Source organism: Equus przewalskii, chromosome 1 (genome assembly GCF_037783145.1).
Source record: "Equus przewalskii isolate Varuska chromosome 1, EquPr2, whole genome shotgun sequence".
NCBI lineage: Eukaryota > Metazoa > Chordata > Mammalia > Perissodactyla > Equidae > Equus > Equus przewalskii.
The window spans coordinates 156,348,696-156,365,547 of record NC_091831.1 but is presented as its reverse complement, the minus strand read 5'-3'; the positions used below and the strand labels follow the sequence as shown (position 1 = coordinate 156,365,547).

Sequence of the window (16,852 nt, the reverse complement as noted above, 5' to 3'; positions counted from 1 at the left end):
TTTCTACACACCTTTTTTGTCTTTATAATGTATTTAAAGAAAAGAAATTTATGACTGTATATTATTATAATTGTCATAATAATTTCTTTAATTCCATCCTTCCTTTTACTCTATATTCCACAACTTGCCTATTTTTTTGTTTTCTTTTATCAATAATTTATTTCTCATCCTTTACCCCTCCTCTAAATCAATGCCTTAAATGTCTCTAAGAGGTATTACATGAACATAAATTATGAATAATTTATTTTAAAAAGATTAGATCAAGATTTGACAGTCTCTGGGACACAATCAAACAGATTCCTCTTGAAAATGTGTGATATGCGACAATCTATTTAGGAATATCAAGACCGCAAAACAAGAAATAAATGACATGCAGTGACTCATACGATCCTATAAACTTGCGACACGTTTGACTATGCCGTAAAGTGCTTGCAAGCTTTAGTTCAAAGTAGCAATTTGGAGCTTGCATTGATTCCTGTCTTCACAAATTCTTCTTAAAAGAACCAAATGAATACAAAGTTTGAAAAAATCATCTACATCAAATAATAAAAATATAAACAAACATGGAAGTAATTTTTGTAATCTTGGATTAGGCAATGGTCTCTTAGATATGACACAAATATAAGTGACAAAGAGAAAAGTGGATAAACTGGACTTTATCAAAAACTTCAAAACTTCAGAGAACACAGTCAAGAAAGAAAAAAGGCAGACCATAGATTGAGAGAAAATATTTGCAAATTATATATCTGATAAAGGATTTATATCCAGAATATATAAAAACCTTCTACAACTGAACAATAAAAAGCTGACTAAACTAATTAAAAATGCTCAAAGATAAGAATATATATTTCTCCAATGAAGACATACAAATGGCCACTAAGCACATTAAAAGATAATCAACATCAGAGGAAATGAACATGAAAACCACAATAAGATACCATTTAGTATCTACAAGGATGTCTAAAGTAAAAAAACAACAACAAAAAAATCCAGAAAGCAGCAAGTGTTGGTGAGGACACAGAGAAATTGAAAACCCCATACACTCCATACTATTCTGGTATGATAGCAAAATGGTGCAGCCACTTTGCAAAAGAGTCTGAAAGTTTCTCGAAATGTTAAATATAAAGTTAACATGTGACCTAGCAATTCTATTACCAGGGATATACCCTAGGAGAGGGAAGACATATGTTCACACAAAAGCTTGTTAATGCATAACTCATAATAGACCAATAATGAAAACAACTCAAATATCCATCAACTATTGAATAGATAACCAAATGTGATATATGCATACAGAGGAATGTTATTCAGCCATTAAAAGGAACAAAGTACTGACACATGCTACAATATAAATCAACCTTGTAAACAATACGCTAAGTGAAAGAAGCCAGTCACAAAAGGCCACATATTGTAAGATTCCACTTCAACGAAATGCCCAGATTAGGCAAACTCATAGAAATAGAAAGTAGATTAGTGGTTCCCAGGAGCTGGAGAGAGGGGAAATTGGGAAGTGTTTGTTTATGAGTCCAGGATGAGAGAAATTCTGGCTGAGAATATGAGATACTGGTACTCTTGCGACAGTTGGCAGAGGCAAATCTAACTATTTCTGTAATTTCAACAGTACCTGGGTGTCATCAGCCATTATCTCCTAACTTGTGAAAGGCAACATCAGGAAAAGGCAATGAATGGTTCATCCTAAATAGAGTCATCCAAAAATATTCTTCAGCCAGCCCTGATGGCCTTGTGGTTAAAGTTTGGCGCTCACCACTTCTGTGGCCCGGGTTCACTTTCTGGTGGCAGAACCACACCACCTGTCTGTCAGTTGCCGTGTTGTGGCAGCAGCCATACAGAACAAGAATGATTTACAGTTAGGATAAACAACTGGGATTTTGGGGAGGAAAAAAATATTTAAAAAAATAAATATATAATGGAAAAAATGTTGGCAACCATCTGGATCTAAATACAGAGTATTTTACCTACAAAAAATTTAACAAAAGATAAATGAAGACAGTAAGAGAGGAAAGGAGGGACAAAAATGCTTCAAGACATACGGAAAACAATGAACATAATGGCAATAGTAAAGTCTTCCCTATCGGTAATTACTCTAAATGTAAATTGATTAATTTCTTCAATCCAGAAATGGATTGGCTGAATGGATTAAAAAAGTAGGTTCCAAGTACATTCTTTCTATAACAGATTTTCTTTAGATCTAAAGACACACATAGGGTGAAAGTGAAAGAACAGAAGAAGATATTCCATGCCTACATCAGCCAAAAGAGAGCAGGAGTGGCCATAATAATATCAGACAGAATAGACTTTAAATCAAACACTGTTGCAAGAGACAAAAAAGAACATTATATAGCTATAAAAGAGTTGATTCACCAAGAAGATATAACAATTATAAACATTTATTCAACAGACTTCAAAGTTTCTAAATATATGAAACACTTTGAAAGAATTGAAGGGATAAATAGACAATAACACAGTAATAGTAGAAGACTTCAGTACTCAACTTTCAACAATGCATAGAGCAGCAAGACAGAAGATCAGTAAGAAAATAACACTATAGGTCAGTTGGATCTAACAGACATATGCAGAACACTCCACCTAACAACACCTAATTATACATTTTACCTCAAGTGCACATGGAAAATTCGCCAGGAAAGACCACATATTAGGCCACAAAACAAGTCTTAACAGATAGAAGGAGGTTGAAATCATACAAAGTATCTTTTCTAATTATAACTAAATGAAATTAGAAATCAATGGCACAAGGAAAATTGGAAAATCCACAAATATGTGGGAATTAAACAACATACTCTTAAACAACCAATGGGTAAAGAAGAAGTTACAAGGTGAATTAGCAAATAGTTTGAGAGAAATAAAAATGAAAACACAATATACTAAAATTTATGGATGCAGTGAAAGCAGTGCTAAGAGGGATATGTGTGCCTGTAATACTTGCATTAACAAAGAAGGATCTCTAATTAGAAACTTATCTTTACACCCCAATAAACTAGAAAAAGAACAATTAAACCCAAAGGTAGCCAAAGGGAGGAAATAATAAAGAATAGACCAGATAGAAACTAAATAAAAAGTAGAAAAACAAGGGAAAAAAGTCAGTGAAGTTGAGAGTTGGCTTTTGAAAAGATCAACAAATTTGACAAATCCTTAGCTAGATTAATTAAGAAAAAAGAGAAAATCCTCAAATAACTAAAATCAAATGTCAAAGGGGGAACATTACTACCAATGCCACCAAGATAAAAGCATCATTAGAGAATACTCTGAACAATTGCATACCAACAAGTTGGATAACCTAGAAGAAATGGATTAAATCCTAAAAACACACAATCTGCTAAGACCTAATCATGAAAATAGAAAACATGAACAGTCCAATAATGAGCAAGGAGATTGAATCACTAATCAAAAACCTCACAACAAAGAAAAGCCCAGGTCCAGATGGATTCGGTGGACAATTATCCCAAACATTTAAATAATTAGCATGAATCCTTCTGAAGCACTTCTCACAAGTCGAAGAGGAAGGAGCACTTCCAAGCTCAGTTTGTGATGCCCATATTACCTTGACAGTAAAGCCCAACAAAAACACTATAAGAAAATTACAGACCTATATCTTTGATAGATAGTGAAGCAAAAATCTCAACAAAATGCTATCAAATTGAATTCAACAGCACATTAAAAGAACTATATACCATGACCAGATGGAATTTATTCCTGAAATACAAGGGTGCTTTAATATATGAAAACCAATCAATGTAAGATACCATATTCACAGAGTGAAGAACAACAAAAAAAAATGATTCTTTCAATTGATGCTGAAAAAGCTTTTGGCAAAATAATACCACCTTTCGTGAGAAACACACTCAAAAACCTAGGAATAGAAGTAAATTACCTCAGTGTAATAAAGCTCACAGCTGACATTACACTCAATAATGAAAGACTGAAAGTTTTTCTTTTAGATCAGGAGTAAGGCAAGAATGCCCACTCTCACCACTTCTACTCAACACAATATTAGAAGTCCTAGCCAGAGCAATTATGCAAGAAAAACAGATAAAAACTACCCAAATAGGAAAGGAAGAATTAAAATTATCTCTTTGTAGACAATATGATCTTTTATGTACAAAACCCTAAAGGCTCCACCAAAAGAACTGTTAATACTAATAAACTCAGCAAACTTGCAGAATAAAAAATCAACACACAAAAATCAGTTGCAATCTTCTACACTAGCAATGAACAGTAGAAAAAGGAAATTAAGAAATCTATTTTGGTTACAATAGCTTCAAAAAGAATAAAATATTTAGGAACGTATCTAACCAAGGAGGTGAAACGCTTGTACACCAACAACTATAAAATATTGACGAAAAAATTAAAGACACAGATAAATGGAAAGAAATCCTGTGTTCAAAGATTGGAAGACAGTATTCTTAAGATGTCCATGTTGTCCCACTTGGCCTACAGATTCAATGCAATAACTATGTTAAGTGAGTTTAGCAAAGTTGCCACAATAATCTTGAAATTTTCAGGAGAAAAAATATGTAACTAGTAAAAGCCTGAAAAAAAGTACATTCACGCTACTGATGAGGAAAATGCAAATTAAGTTAACAGGCTATCATTTTTACTCATTATATTTGCAAAATTAAAATGAAATGACAATAAAGGCTGCCATTATCCAGTGTTGGAAAGAGCGTGAGAATAATATGTATATTGTTCATGGGAGTGTAAATTAGTACAGCTTTTTTGGGAGAAAAATATCCGTCAATATTTGTGTCAGAAATTTCACTTTCAGGCCTCTATGCCCTACAAATAATCAATAAATGTCTAAGGAAGTGTGAACAAAATTCAGTGTTGTTCATTGCGGTGCTATTTATAATAGTGATAAAACAGACGATTTACATGCGCATAAATACAGTACTTATTTCATTATAGCCTACCCAAGTTTTTAAAATATGTATCAATTAAAAAAAGAACTAGAGCTTCATACAGTACATGGAAATATATCCATGAATCTCTCTTTCCCCTTTTCTCTCTTCTTTCTTCTCTCTCTCTTTCTTTCTCTCTTTCTTCCCTCTCTCTCTTTCTCTCTCCAGCCCCCCCCCCCACCCATGACACAGAGGTGGCACTGGAAGAAAGGGGAGACTGTTATTCTTACTTTACATTTTTCTATAATCTCAAAAAATAAAATAAGATAAAATCTAAAGTGAAAAATTCCAATTAGAGAAGGCACTCCATATGAAGAAAGCAGTGCAAGCAAAGCTATACTGTTTTTGGCGAGGCACCTGCAACCGCACTTTCCTTAATCTTTCATTATCCTTCCCATCAACCCCCGTTCTGGGAACACTCAGCTCTCAGTATAATCAGCTGACGTTATTGCAACAATCTTATCTTTTTTCTTTTTTTCTTTTGCCTTTCCATTGTTTTTACGCTCACATCCTGCTACCACCATGACACATATTTCTGTGTTCCATATTTTCTGGCAAAAAGTTTTGATTAAAATTTTTTAATGATTCCCTTTGTGATTCGACTATGAGTAACTAAATCCCTAAATCTCTAAACATCAAAATTTCCTAATGATGGCCAGTGTACCAAGGGGGTTCCATCTAATTTATTTATCTTCTTGGCTCTATAGTGCGTAGTGTGGATTCTGCGTCAGCACGCCAGGCACCTGTGACTGCAGGACTTAAGTATCCATACTTTACAGACAGAAGGCATGTAATTTGACTTAAAGCCTAGTATACTGAAAGACGTTCATATGCTCCTGTCATCTTAACTCACGTGCACGTCAGTACTTAACAGTAATTGTGGTATTTTACAGTAGTATATCCTACTACATATATAATATTATATCTACTATATAAATCAACCAATGCATTTTAAAAAGGTTTAAGAGTATACGACTAGTTAAAGTTAATAGTATTTGCCTCTTGGTACTCTGAGGATGATTATTTTTTTCATGTTTCCATATTTCAGTAATAAGCATTCACCATTTTTGTAACCAGAAGGAAATTTAAAACATGAAAAATTAAATAAATACTGAAATATTTCTTGCAAAAGAAATCCATTGTTAAGAACTTGTTTTTAACAAATATGAGGTCGTTTGATGTTATACCTAGACAACAACTATTACTCTAAAAAATATTACATGGATTATAATTAAAGGAAATTCTTACCCAAAGTTTAGTAACTGTAAGTCGTAACCAAATTGCCGGGAGATAACGAATTCCAAATGTTTCATTTTCTCATATAAAAATAAAATAGTAAGTCATATGAGTGTAGATGTGTATAGCCATATAAATACATAGCAAATTTATATATTTAGTATAAATATAATTGAGTTCATTGTAGAAAATTAGAACCTATCACATCAGTAAAAAGAACATCCCAATAGTCAAAGTCAACACATAAATATTTTATCTTTTCCTTTTGTTGCTTATATGGTTTGACTTTTCTATGTTTATAGATTTTACATTTTGAATATACGTTTGTGTCTTTCTTCCCTTTATTATTTAATCATTTCCTCAGGTTAATGAATCTTTTGCAAACATCATTTTAACAAAATAATATTTAAATTTTGGGGTTTCTCTTCATCTTGTTTCTTGATATTTTCAATTGTTAGAGAGCATATAATTAAGATTTCTACTTATATAATTGCCTTAATTAATAAATATGCAAAATTTATTGTTTTATTTAAACTAACTTTTATTTAGTTTAAAGTTAATTTTCCTTTTCAAAACTTTTATTCTTACTATATTGCTTAGAGGAAGATATTCAGTTCACAGATTTAGAGGAGGCATAAACTGTGATAAAATAAAGAAAATTCACCAATATCTAAACTTTAAATTATTATGTCTTAATTCCTCAAAATATAGCTCTTTGTGTGGTAGAACTGTGGAATTTGAGTCAATAGCAGCTATCATGAGCCCCACAGTCCTCAATGGACTATCACCCATTTCGTCTCATGCAGCAGCACCTTCCAGCCATTGCTCATATGAATGGATAAAATACACAAACATACACATACTCCCTGTATTGTTAATTCTTTTATCTGAGAGAAATAATTTATTTTTGCCCAATTTGATAGGGTAGTCAAAAAGCAGGAATCACCTAAATGTATGAATGACAATTTTGTCATTATATTTAAATCATTAAAAGCATAACCTGTGTCCAAATGTCCTTAGCTATGAGTTTAGATGAGAAATGTATTATAGACAATAATAAGGTGGACAGGCATTCAGGAAACCTAAGTAAGGGTCAGTGAACTAGCAATAAGCCCAAAGTGGAATGTGACCCTTCCTCCAACCATTTGTACAGGATTAGAGCCCCATAAGTGTTATCTTTATAGAAAAGGGCACAAGCTTATTATAGCGGACTATCCATCTATATGTGTGATTTCCTATCCCAAATAAAACCTTCATAGACCCTAATGCCTGCTCACTGGAATCTTAAATTTTACCTTCAAGTTTTATTTTTCTCCTAAAGATTCATATATATATATATAGTGTATATATATACTTACGTATGTATGTTTTTATATATCTATTTATATATATCTATTTATATATATATAAATATAAATATTTCTCTGAGACATATGTTACATTTCCCTGAGATATTAATATTCTAAAAACATATATATAGATGTATGTATAAACATATATTTTCTCAGGGAAATGTAACATATGTCTTAAGACTTAATGTAAAAAAGGAGAAGGAAAATACTGACTAATAGAAGAGAGAGATGCATCAAGTTGAAGTTAAAGGCCTGGGACCAGGTGACTTTATGCTCCACAAGACCTTGGCTACTTCATTGTCTCAAAGTTGGAACTTGTTGCTAAATGTGTATTCATATCAGCTAAGGATAAAATAATTTCTTCCAGCTAATCAATCAGAATGTATCCTAAAGAAAAATCTTTTAAAATGAGAAGATTCTTACATATTCTGAGAAATATCTCATCCATTTTTAATGTTACTAACGCCCATTATTTAATTTCTTTCATGTAGGTGGAGCCAGGTCAAATGGATAAAAACCAAACAGAAGTGGTGAGAGAATTTGTCCTGGCAGGCTTCTCACAGACACCATCTATCGAGGCAGGGCTATTTGTACTATTTCTTTTCTTTTATATGTCTACTTGGGTAGGGAATGTCCTCATCATGGCCACAGTGGCTTCTGATAACTATCTGAATTCATCACCCATGTATTTCCTTCTTGGCAATCTCTCTTTCTTGGACCTATGCTATTCAACAGTAACTACCCCTAAGCTTCTGGCTGACTTTCTTGCTAACGTAAAGCTCATTCCCTATGACCAATGTATCGTGCAGCTCTTCTTCCTCCATTTTGTAGGGGCGGCTGAGATGTTCCTGCTCACAGTGATGGCATATGATCGCTGTGTTGCAATTTGTCGCCCCCTGCACTATACTACTATCATGAGTAGAGGATTATGCCGTGTTTTGGTAGCTGCCTCCTGGATGGGAGGATTTGTGCACTCTATTGTCCAGACAATTTTAACTATCCGTCTGCCCTTTTGTGGGCCAAACCAGGTGGACAACTTCTTTTGTGACATTCCCCCTGTGATCAAGCTTGCCTGTGCAGACATATTTATCATTGAATTGCTAATAGTATCTAACAGTGGGTTGATCTCTACCAGCTCCTTTGTGGTGCTGCTTTCTTCCTACACCACTATCCTGGTCAAGATTCGCTCCAAAGAGGGAAGGCGAAAGGCACTCTCTACCTGTGGCTCCCACCTCATGGTGGTAACACTCTTTTTTGGACCTTGTATTTTCATCTATGCTCGTCCTTTCTCCACTTTTTCTGTGGACAAGATGGTGTCTGTACTTTACAATGTTATCACCCCCATGCTGAATCCTCTCATCTACACACTGAGGAACAAAGAGGTCAAGACAGCCATGCAGAAGCTGTGGGATAGGAGTGGACTTGGAAAAAGCAGGAGACATAAGATGTTGAAGTGAGTTTACGAGAGCAGAGAATATGAGGTTAAAATCATTTCTTTTTCACTAATGAGTTAGGAGGTGGTAGCCTAGTGGTTAGGTTTTCTCTTATTAAATTGTAATACTCTTATTTATGGCTTTATAATTACATTTTTGGCTTTATAATTGAATTAAACTCCTTTCATACTGAATTGTTCTGTCTTCTGCTTCCTTTTCTTCTCTGAAGCAAATCTAACCTCTGGTTTTCCATCAGTTTGTATTCTTCCATTCTATCCATTTATTTGATCAATTTTTATTTCACTCATTCTTTCTATTCAATTTGCTATTACATACTGATACAAACCAACCTTTCCAAACTCTCACCACTGTCTTCTCCACCTTGCCACAGGTTTTATTTTCTTCTAAGTTTTAACTTATTCTAACTAGATGTCTTCAATGAATTGAAGAAGAAATTTATATATGTTTCTTACTCTCGCAAAATATTTAAAGGGACATCAGTTAGATGAATTAGAGCAAATCAGATTTATATGACTGTGTACCACCAAACTAACGTGATATATTACTCAGCTTCATCACTTCACCACACTACTACCTACCATCTAGTAGTGTAATTAAGAGAGTAATTGCCTAATAATGTGAGTTTAAATACCCCTGTTTGAATTACAAGCCAAGCGAATCCAGACAAGTCACTTAACTTATTGGAGCCCTAATTTCCTTATCTGTAGCATGCACAGAATGATGCCTAACTCCCAGTTCTCTTGTGAGGGATAAAAATGACAGTAGATGTGAATGTGTATAGTTTGATGCCTGGCTCATAACAGTACTTCACTATTATTTATTCATTAAAGTTGATTTTTTTCAATGATGGAAAGATGCAGATGGTGAAATTCTAAACTGGTTGATTTGCCTTAATAGAAAAAGTGTATGATCTATCATAACTAGTTTCTGGAGGATGCTAGAAAGTGTACAGAAATGAATCATGACATTTTCATCTTTATCAATATGATTGATGTAGTAATGATCAGGGAAGAGATATTTCAGAGCTATTTTCTATTCCCATACTTGGAAGGATAACATAAATTTCCCATGGAGATGTAATACATGCTTTGTGACATGCTACAGAAGCAAGAATTGGTCAAAAATTTTTATAGCTCTTATAACAGACATCAAAATACTTATGGATATACCACCACTATTGTCAGTGAAGTCACATAGATATCTCAATACTAAGCAGATAATGAAAACATCCTGTTTATAATACAAACAACTATGAATCATGTGACTTCATCTATAAAGAATTGATTATGGAATCAGAATTTGATGTGGATTCTCAGTCAGGTCTTTAATAACAGTATTACCAACAGAGGAGGTAATTGAGGGTCATATTCAGCAGAATTGAGTCCACTAATCATAAAGACATAATCCAGTTGATTTCTCACTAGAGATTAATATAGACATTTCCTACTAATCATTGATATATAGAACAAATGATACTTAGGAATTTTAAAAACTATTCAAATTTTGGAGTAGGAGGAGAAGATAAAAAGTGCATAAGATAAAATTAGCATTCTTAGGAAATGTAAAATACAAAGATACAGATATAACCATAAATTCTACAAGATACAAGAGAATACATACCTAAATAGAAATATAAATAATGATCTCTAGAAAGTCTCAAGAAAACACACATTACAAAAAGATTGCTTCTGTGTTTGCAAACAAACACTTAGAAATTACTAACTGTATTAGTCATTTTAAATTGCTTTTCTCTTATCATTTTTCAAGGCTGCTTTTATTTCAACATATAATTAAACTCTATGAGAAAAGAAAGGCTGGTTTGTAATAAGAATAGTAAAAGACAAAGTTAAGGAATTTATCTATGACAACATATGTAATGACTGATACGTTTAAATCTCAAGTCAAATATCTAACGCTTCTGTTCAAACAAAATAAAAATATGAAATCTCAGATTTAAAAAAATTGTCACCAATTTTCACAGTATTTGTCAGTTTATAATGAAATCACAATCCCTGAAATTTCATTCTCTTTACACAGCAAATACATATGTTTTATTTATATTACACTACTAATATAGGTTGCAGATCAGCAGTTGGTCTTTGTTTATTCTAATGATTAATGGATCCACACTGAGGCTTCACCTCCACATGGGTTTCTATTATCACTGGGGTAGGAGAAAAGGTATATGGTGAATCTCACACTAGCTCTTGAATCTTCTTATAATGCATTAACTAGTTAAATTATACCAATCAGTTCAATAATTTGAATAAAATTTCCTCAAAAATACAATTATTTAAGGCAGCAAGCAGAAAGTTTAGAAAACCTGTGTAGGCTAAGATTTCTTAAATCTATTCTTAAGATTATCCCCACAAGGACAATCCACATTAGTGAATTCTTCAAATATATAAGGAAGGAATAAGATCAATTTTGTACAAACTCTTCTTGTGTATAAACAACAGAAAAGAAATTTTAATTCTTTTTATGACAACAGCATGTCTTTAATTCCAAAATGCAACCATGATGTTATAGTAAAAAAATTAATTTCACCTATGAACATGAATATAATAACTCTTACAAAAATTAGTAAACTGAATCTACTGATATATAAAAAACATAGGACAACTTGTATTGTTCCAGGTATGCAAGGCTAGTTTAGCATTCAAAATACAATCTCTGTAATTAACCATGTTTACATATTGATAGATGTAGTAAAACATTTGATAAAATTCAACATCAATTCATTAAAAAAATGTAAACTAGGAACAAAATGGAATCTTTTTTTTGGGTGGGGGAAGATTAGCCCTGAGCTAACTACTGCCAGTCCTCCTCTTTTTGCTGAGGAAGATGGGCCCTGAACTAACGTTCATGCCTATCTTCCTCTACCTTACATGTGGGATGCCTACCACAGCATAGCGTGCCAAGCAGTGCCATGTCTGCACCTGGGATTTGAATCAGCGAACCCCAGGCTGCCAAGAAGCGGAACATGTGAACTTAACTGCTGTGCCACCATGGAATCTTATACTAGGTAATACTTAATCTGATAGAGAGTATCTACATGAATCTCTAAAATAAATATTATGGTCTCTATTGAAACATTAAAAACTGTCACCTTGAGAATGGGAAATAGATAAGAATGCCAGTTATCACCAGTTTAATTCAACATTGTTCTGGAGGGTCAGATGGTGTAATAAAGTCAGAAAAATAAGCTAAATTTAATAAGAATTGAAAAGGAAGAAATTAAATACTTATTATTCACAGATGGCACATGTAAATATATATATATATATATATATATGGAAATTCCAAAAGAATCTACAAAAAGTCAAATTAATAAATTAGTTTAGCATAACCATTAGATATAAAAACAATATTTTAAAATCTACTGTAGATTTCCAGATCTGGGGCAAGATGGATTAGATATGCTTATCTGTATTCTTTCCAGTAAGTAAAGATAAAAACTCTGGATGTAATGTTCAAAGCAAATACAAGAAAACTCTGACAGGTGGAGAGACGACAGATTAGCTAGAGACTTCAAGACTTAAAAAATGAAATAGAGGTAATTCCTGTTTTTGACTTTTTCTTTCTTTTTCCTCAAATAAATCTGACTGGGAGTTGCAGCAGATACCAACCCATAAACGCCAATAGATGCAGACAACAATACCTTCAAGAAAAGCCAGCTCTTCTAGCCAATTGTTAAGAAAAGGAACAGTTGAGCAAGACAGAAAACTTTTAGACAATAACTTCTCTATACCAGCCACACACCACAATAAAACTGCAGCCTAACTCCATCCCTGTCAGCAAAACTCAGTAAAGAGCTTAGATTTCAAACCTCCCCAGCAGTAATAATACTCTCTCCACTGGTGTCATTAGAGAACCTGTAGGAAACCTGTAATTCCCCCTCATCCAGTGGCAATAAGGCACCCTTCTCTTTCTCTGCCAAGGTGGTACCAAAATGGTTAGGTTGAAAGCCAAGATTTTCAATACTTTCCAGAAGTAAAGATCACCTCCTCCCACGGTGTCAGCGGAGGTCATGTGGGGAGCAATAAGGAGGTTCCCTTCCCCTCCTAGCCAGCGTGAAGTTAGCAGAAACATAGAGGGGAGCTTTAATTCCTCCCTTGGCCAGCAGTAGTGAAGCACCCTGCTGAACCCCTTGAAGAATCAGTAGAGGCCACGGGGGAATCGGGACTTCCTCCACCATGTGGCAAAGAATGCAGCATCAGATGAGACCAGGTAAAACAAAAGATTGTTTTGTTCTAATCCCCATATATTCAAATAATTTTCAGTCTCATAACACAAAACTCAAAAGTCTAGATTTCACTTAAAAAAATCACTCATTATACAAAGAACCAGGAAAATCTTGACTTGAATGAGAAAAGACAACAAACAAAGACCAACTTTGAGATGAAACAGATATTAAAATTATCTGGCAAAGATTTTAAAGCAGTTATCATAAAATTACTTTAACGGTCAGTTAGAAGCATGCTTGAAATAAATGCAAAATAAAGTATCAGCAAAGACATAGAAGACATAAAATAAGAAAATGGAAGTTTTAGAACTGAAAAATAACATAACCCTCTCCAAAAAAAAAATAAAAGTAAAACGCCTCAATTGATAGAATCAAAAGCAGACAGAGGGAGCTGGCCTGGTGGCACAGTGGTTAGGTTCACACGTTCCACTTCAGTGGCCTGGGGTTCACCGGTTCAGATCCGGGGTGCAGACATGGCACCACTTGGCACACCATGCTGTGGTAGGCATCCCACATATAAAGTAGAGGAAGACGGGCATGGATATTAGCTCAGGGCCAGTCTTCCTCAGCAAAATGAGAAGGATTGGCAGCAGTTAGCTCAGGGCTAATATTCCTCCAAAAACAGAAGCAGACAGAGGATGATAGCAGAAAGAATCAGTGAACTTGAAGACAGATAGAAATTTTTTTTTAAATAAAAATAAAGAATCTTGGAACATCAGGAAGGAAGGGACAATGGAAAGTGTAAAACTGTGAGTCAATACAGTAGACTATGTCTCTTCAGTTTTCTAAATGGTGTTTGGCAGTTAAAGCATAAAATATAGCACTGTTTAATGTTGTACTCAATATATGTAAATATGTAAGATAGTTATATTAAAAATATGTGAAGTCAAAAAGACTGAGGGGGTAATAAGATATCTCCCCTATATTTGAAATGGTAAAATCTTGACAAAAGTTGATGGGGATAAGTTACATATAGATAACGCAATACCTAGAGTGAGCGCTAAAAAAACTATATAAAGAGATACATTGAGGCATGACATCAGCATCATGCTGCATAATATCCTCAATTCCACCCCTCCCCCCAACAACATCAATTTGGCTAATCTCCAAGGACAAAAGTGCCTCAGAGGGAGCTATGAGATCTAATACCATATGCCAAAGGACCTAGGAAGAGTCTTACCTAACCATGGATTGAGCAATAGGAGACAGACCTCAGTTCCAGCTATGGATCATGCTCTGCCCATAAACTGGCTTCACCCTCTTTTGGCTATGGCCCAGGAGCCCCTACAAAGCACCGCCTTAAATAATTGCCCAGGGCGAGAGCCTTTGTAGAAGTCCAGGTGACCAGAGAAGTTCCAGCATACTATTGGAGAAAAACAAAATATGAGTTTGGATGCATTGGAACGCATAAGAGGAAAAATTTGACTTTACCTACGTCATCCTTCTCCAAAGTGGCACAGCTTAGGGCCAAGAGAGATCTTTTCAGTTCACAATTTCTCCTGTGTGGGGAAGGGAGAGCATGTGAATAAGCATCCATCTTCCCCTTCTGTGTGAGATGCTGTCAAGGTCCTCACTTTTCTCTTGCATCATTCAGAATACTTAATTGTGAGCTACCAGACTGGGGATTGAGAAAAGGCTGGGTGAGCAGCATATAGAACTCTCAGAAGACAATAAAGGGATGAAAATCTTACTAACTTCATCACACATTCTACCAAGGAGCCCACTCATGAGCTACTGGGAACACCTCACTTGCCAATTGCCCCAACTGGCCCATTTCTGATACAGAGCTCCAAGTCATAAAAATCTACAATTTATTCAATAAAGAACTCAAAATGGCTTTTTAAAGGAAACTCAGTGAGACACAAGAATATAGAGAAAGACAGTTCAACAGTCAGGAAAATAATACATGAAAAAAATGAGAAGTTTAACAAAGATATCAAAGAACCAAACAGAAATTCTGAAGCTGAGGAACACAAAGAATGAAATTTAAAAAAATTCAAAAGAGAACAAAAACAACAGAATGGATGAGGTAGAAGAAAGAATCTGTGAGATAGAAGATTGGAACTTAAAAATTTTCTAGTCAGAGAACAAACAAAAAAGGATGAAAAAAAGAGAAGAAATTCTATGTGATCTATCAGATACCATCAAAATAATGTTTGCAAATTATTGGAGTTCCAGAAAGAGAAGAGAGAGGGATGAGTCAGAAAGCTTATTTAAAGAAATAATGGCTGAGAAATTTCCAAACCTGGGGGGAGATCTGGATGTTTAAATTCATGAAGCTCATAGGTCACCAAATAAAAACAACTTAAAAAGATCCTTTCCAAGACACATTATAATAAAACTATCAAAAATCAAAGAGGAATGGAAATTCTTGAAAGCTACAAGGGAAAAAAAATCTTGTAATTTTACAAGGGACCTCCCATAAGGCTATCAGCGGATACTACATCGGCAGAAACATTACAGGTCACAAACGAGTGGGATGCTATAGTAAAAGTGCTCAAAAAATGCCAATCTAGAGTACTTTATTCTGAAAAGCTGTCTTTCAGAAATGGAGATATAAACCCTTTGCAAGAAAAAGCAAAAGCTGAGGGTATTCATCACCACTAGACTTGCTCTACAAGAAAGACTGAAAAGAGTTCTTCAAGCGGATATGAAAAGAGGCTAATTAGTAACATGAAAAACACATGAAAAATGCAGCACACTGGTAAAAGTAAGTACATTGTCAAATTCAGAACACTCTAATGAGGTAAAAGGGTAGAGCATTAACTACTTAACTCCAGTATAAAGGTTAAAGGACAATAACATTAAAAATAACCATAGGTAAAATAATTGTCATTGAATGCACAACAAAAAAAGAGGTAAATATTACATCAAAAACACAAAGTGTTATAAACTAGAGGAAGATGGGCACAGATGTTAGCTCAGGGCCAGTCTTCCTCAGCAAAAAGAGGAGGATTGGCAGCAGATATTAACTCAGGGCTAATCTTCCTCAAAAAAAAAAAAAAAAACACCAAATGCTTGGGTGCAAGAAAGAGGGTGGAATTTTGTTGTGATTAAGGTTAAATTGTAATCAGCATAAAATAGAATGCTATGTCTATAAGATGCTTTATATAAGCCTCATGAAAACCACTAAGCAAAAACCTATAGTAGAAAAAGAAGGAAAGTTTCTTACCGCTATGGGAAATAATCAATTCAGAAATGACAGAATGAAGAGAGAAAAAAAATAAGGGAACTAAGAAACAGACAGCAAACAAGAAGATGGTATTAGTAAATCCTTATCTATCAATAATTACGTTAAATGTAGATTGATTAAATTCTCCAATCAAAGACACAGTAGCTGGAGGGACGAAAAAAAAGAAAAAAAAAGAGGACTAAACCAAATGCTGCCTACAAGTGATTCATTTCAGCTTTAAGGACACTTGTAGCCTCAAAGTGAAGAAATGGGAAAAGACATTCTTTGCAAGTGGAAACCAAAAAAGATCAGGGACACATAATTATAAGACAAAATATATTTTAAATCAAAGCTATAACAAGAGACAAAAGAGGTCAATATATAATAATAACAGGGTTAATTCATAAAGAAGATATAAAAATTGTAAATATATACACACTCAGCATCAGAGTGCC

At 34.1% G+C, this 16,852-nt stretch overlaps 1 protein-coding gene across 1 annotated transcript; it reads left to right on the top strand.

Annotated features, from left to right (window-relative positions):
• Positions 1 to 8,031: 8,031 nt before the first annotated feature.
• Positions 8,032 to 8,969, top strand: LOC103561509 (olfactory receptor 4Q2-like). The gene is given in 2 exon segments (XM_008536159.1): positions 8,032 to 8,944; positions 8,947 to 8,969. Coding segments are annotated over 2 exon segments (936 nt in total).
• The last annotated feature ends 7,883 nt before the right edge of the window (positions 8,970 to 16,852 follow it).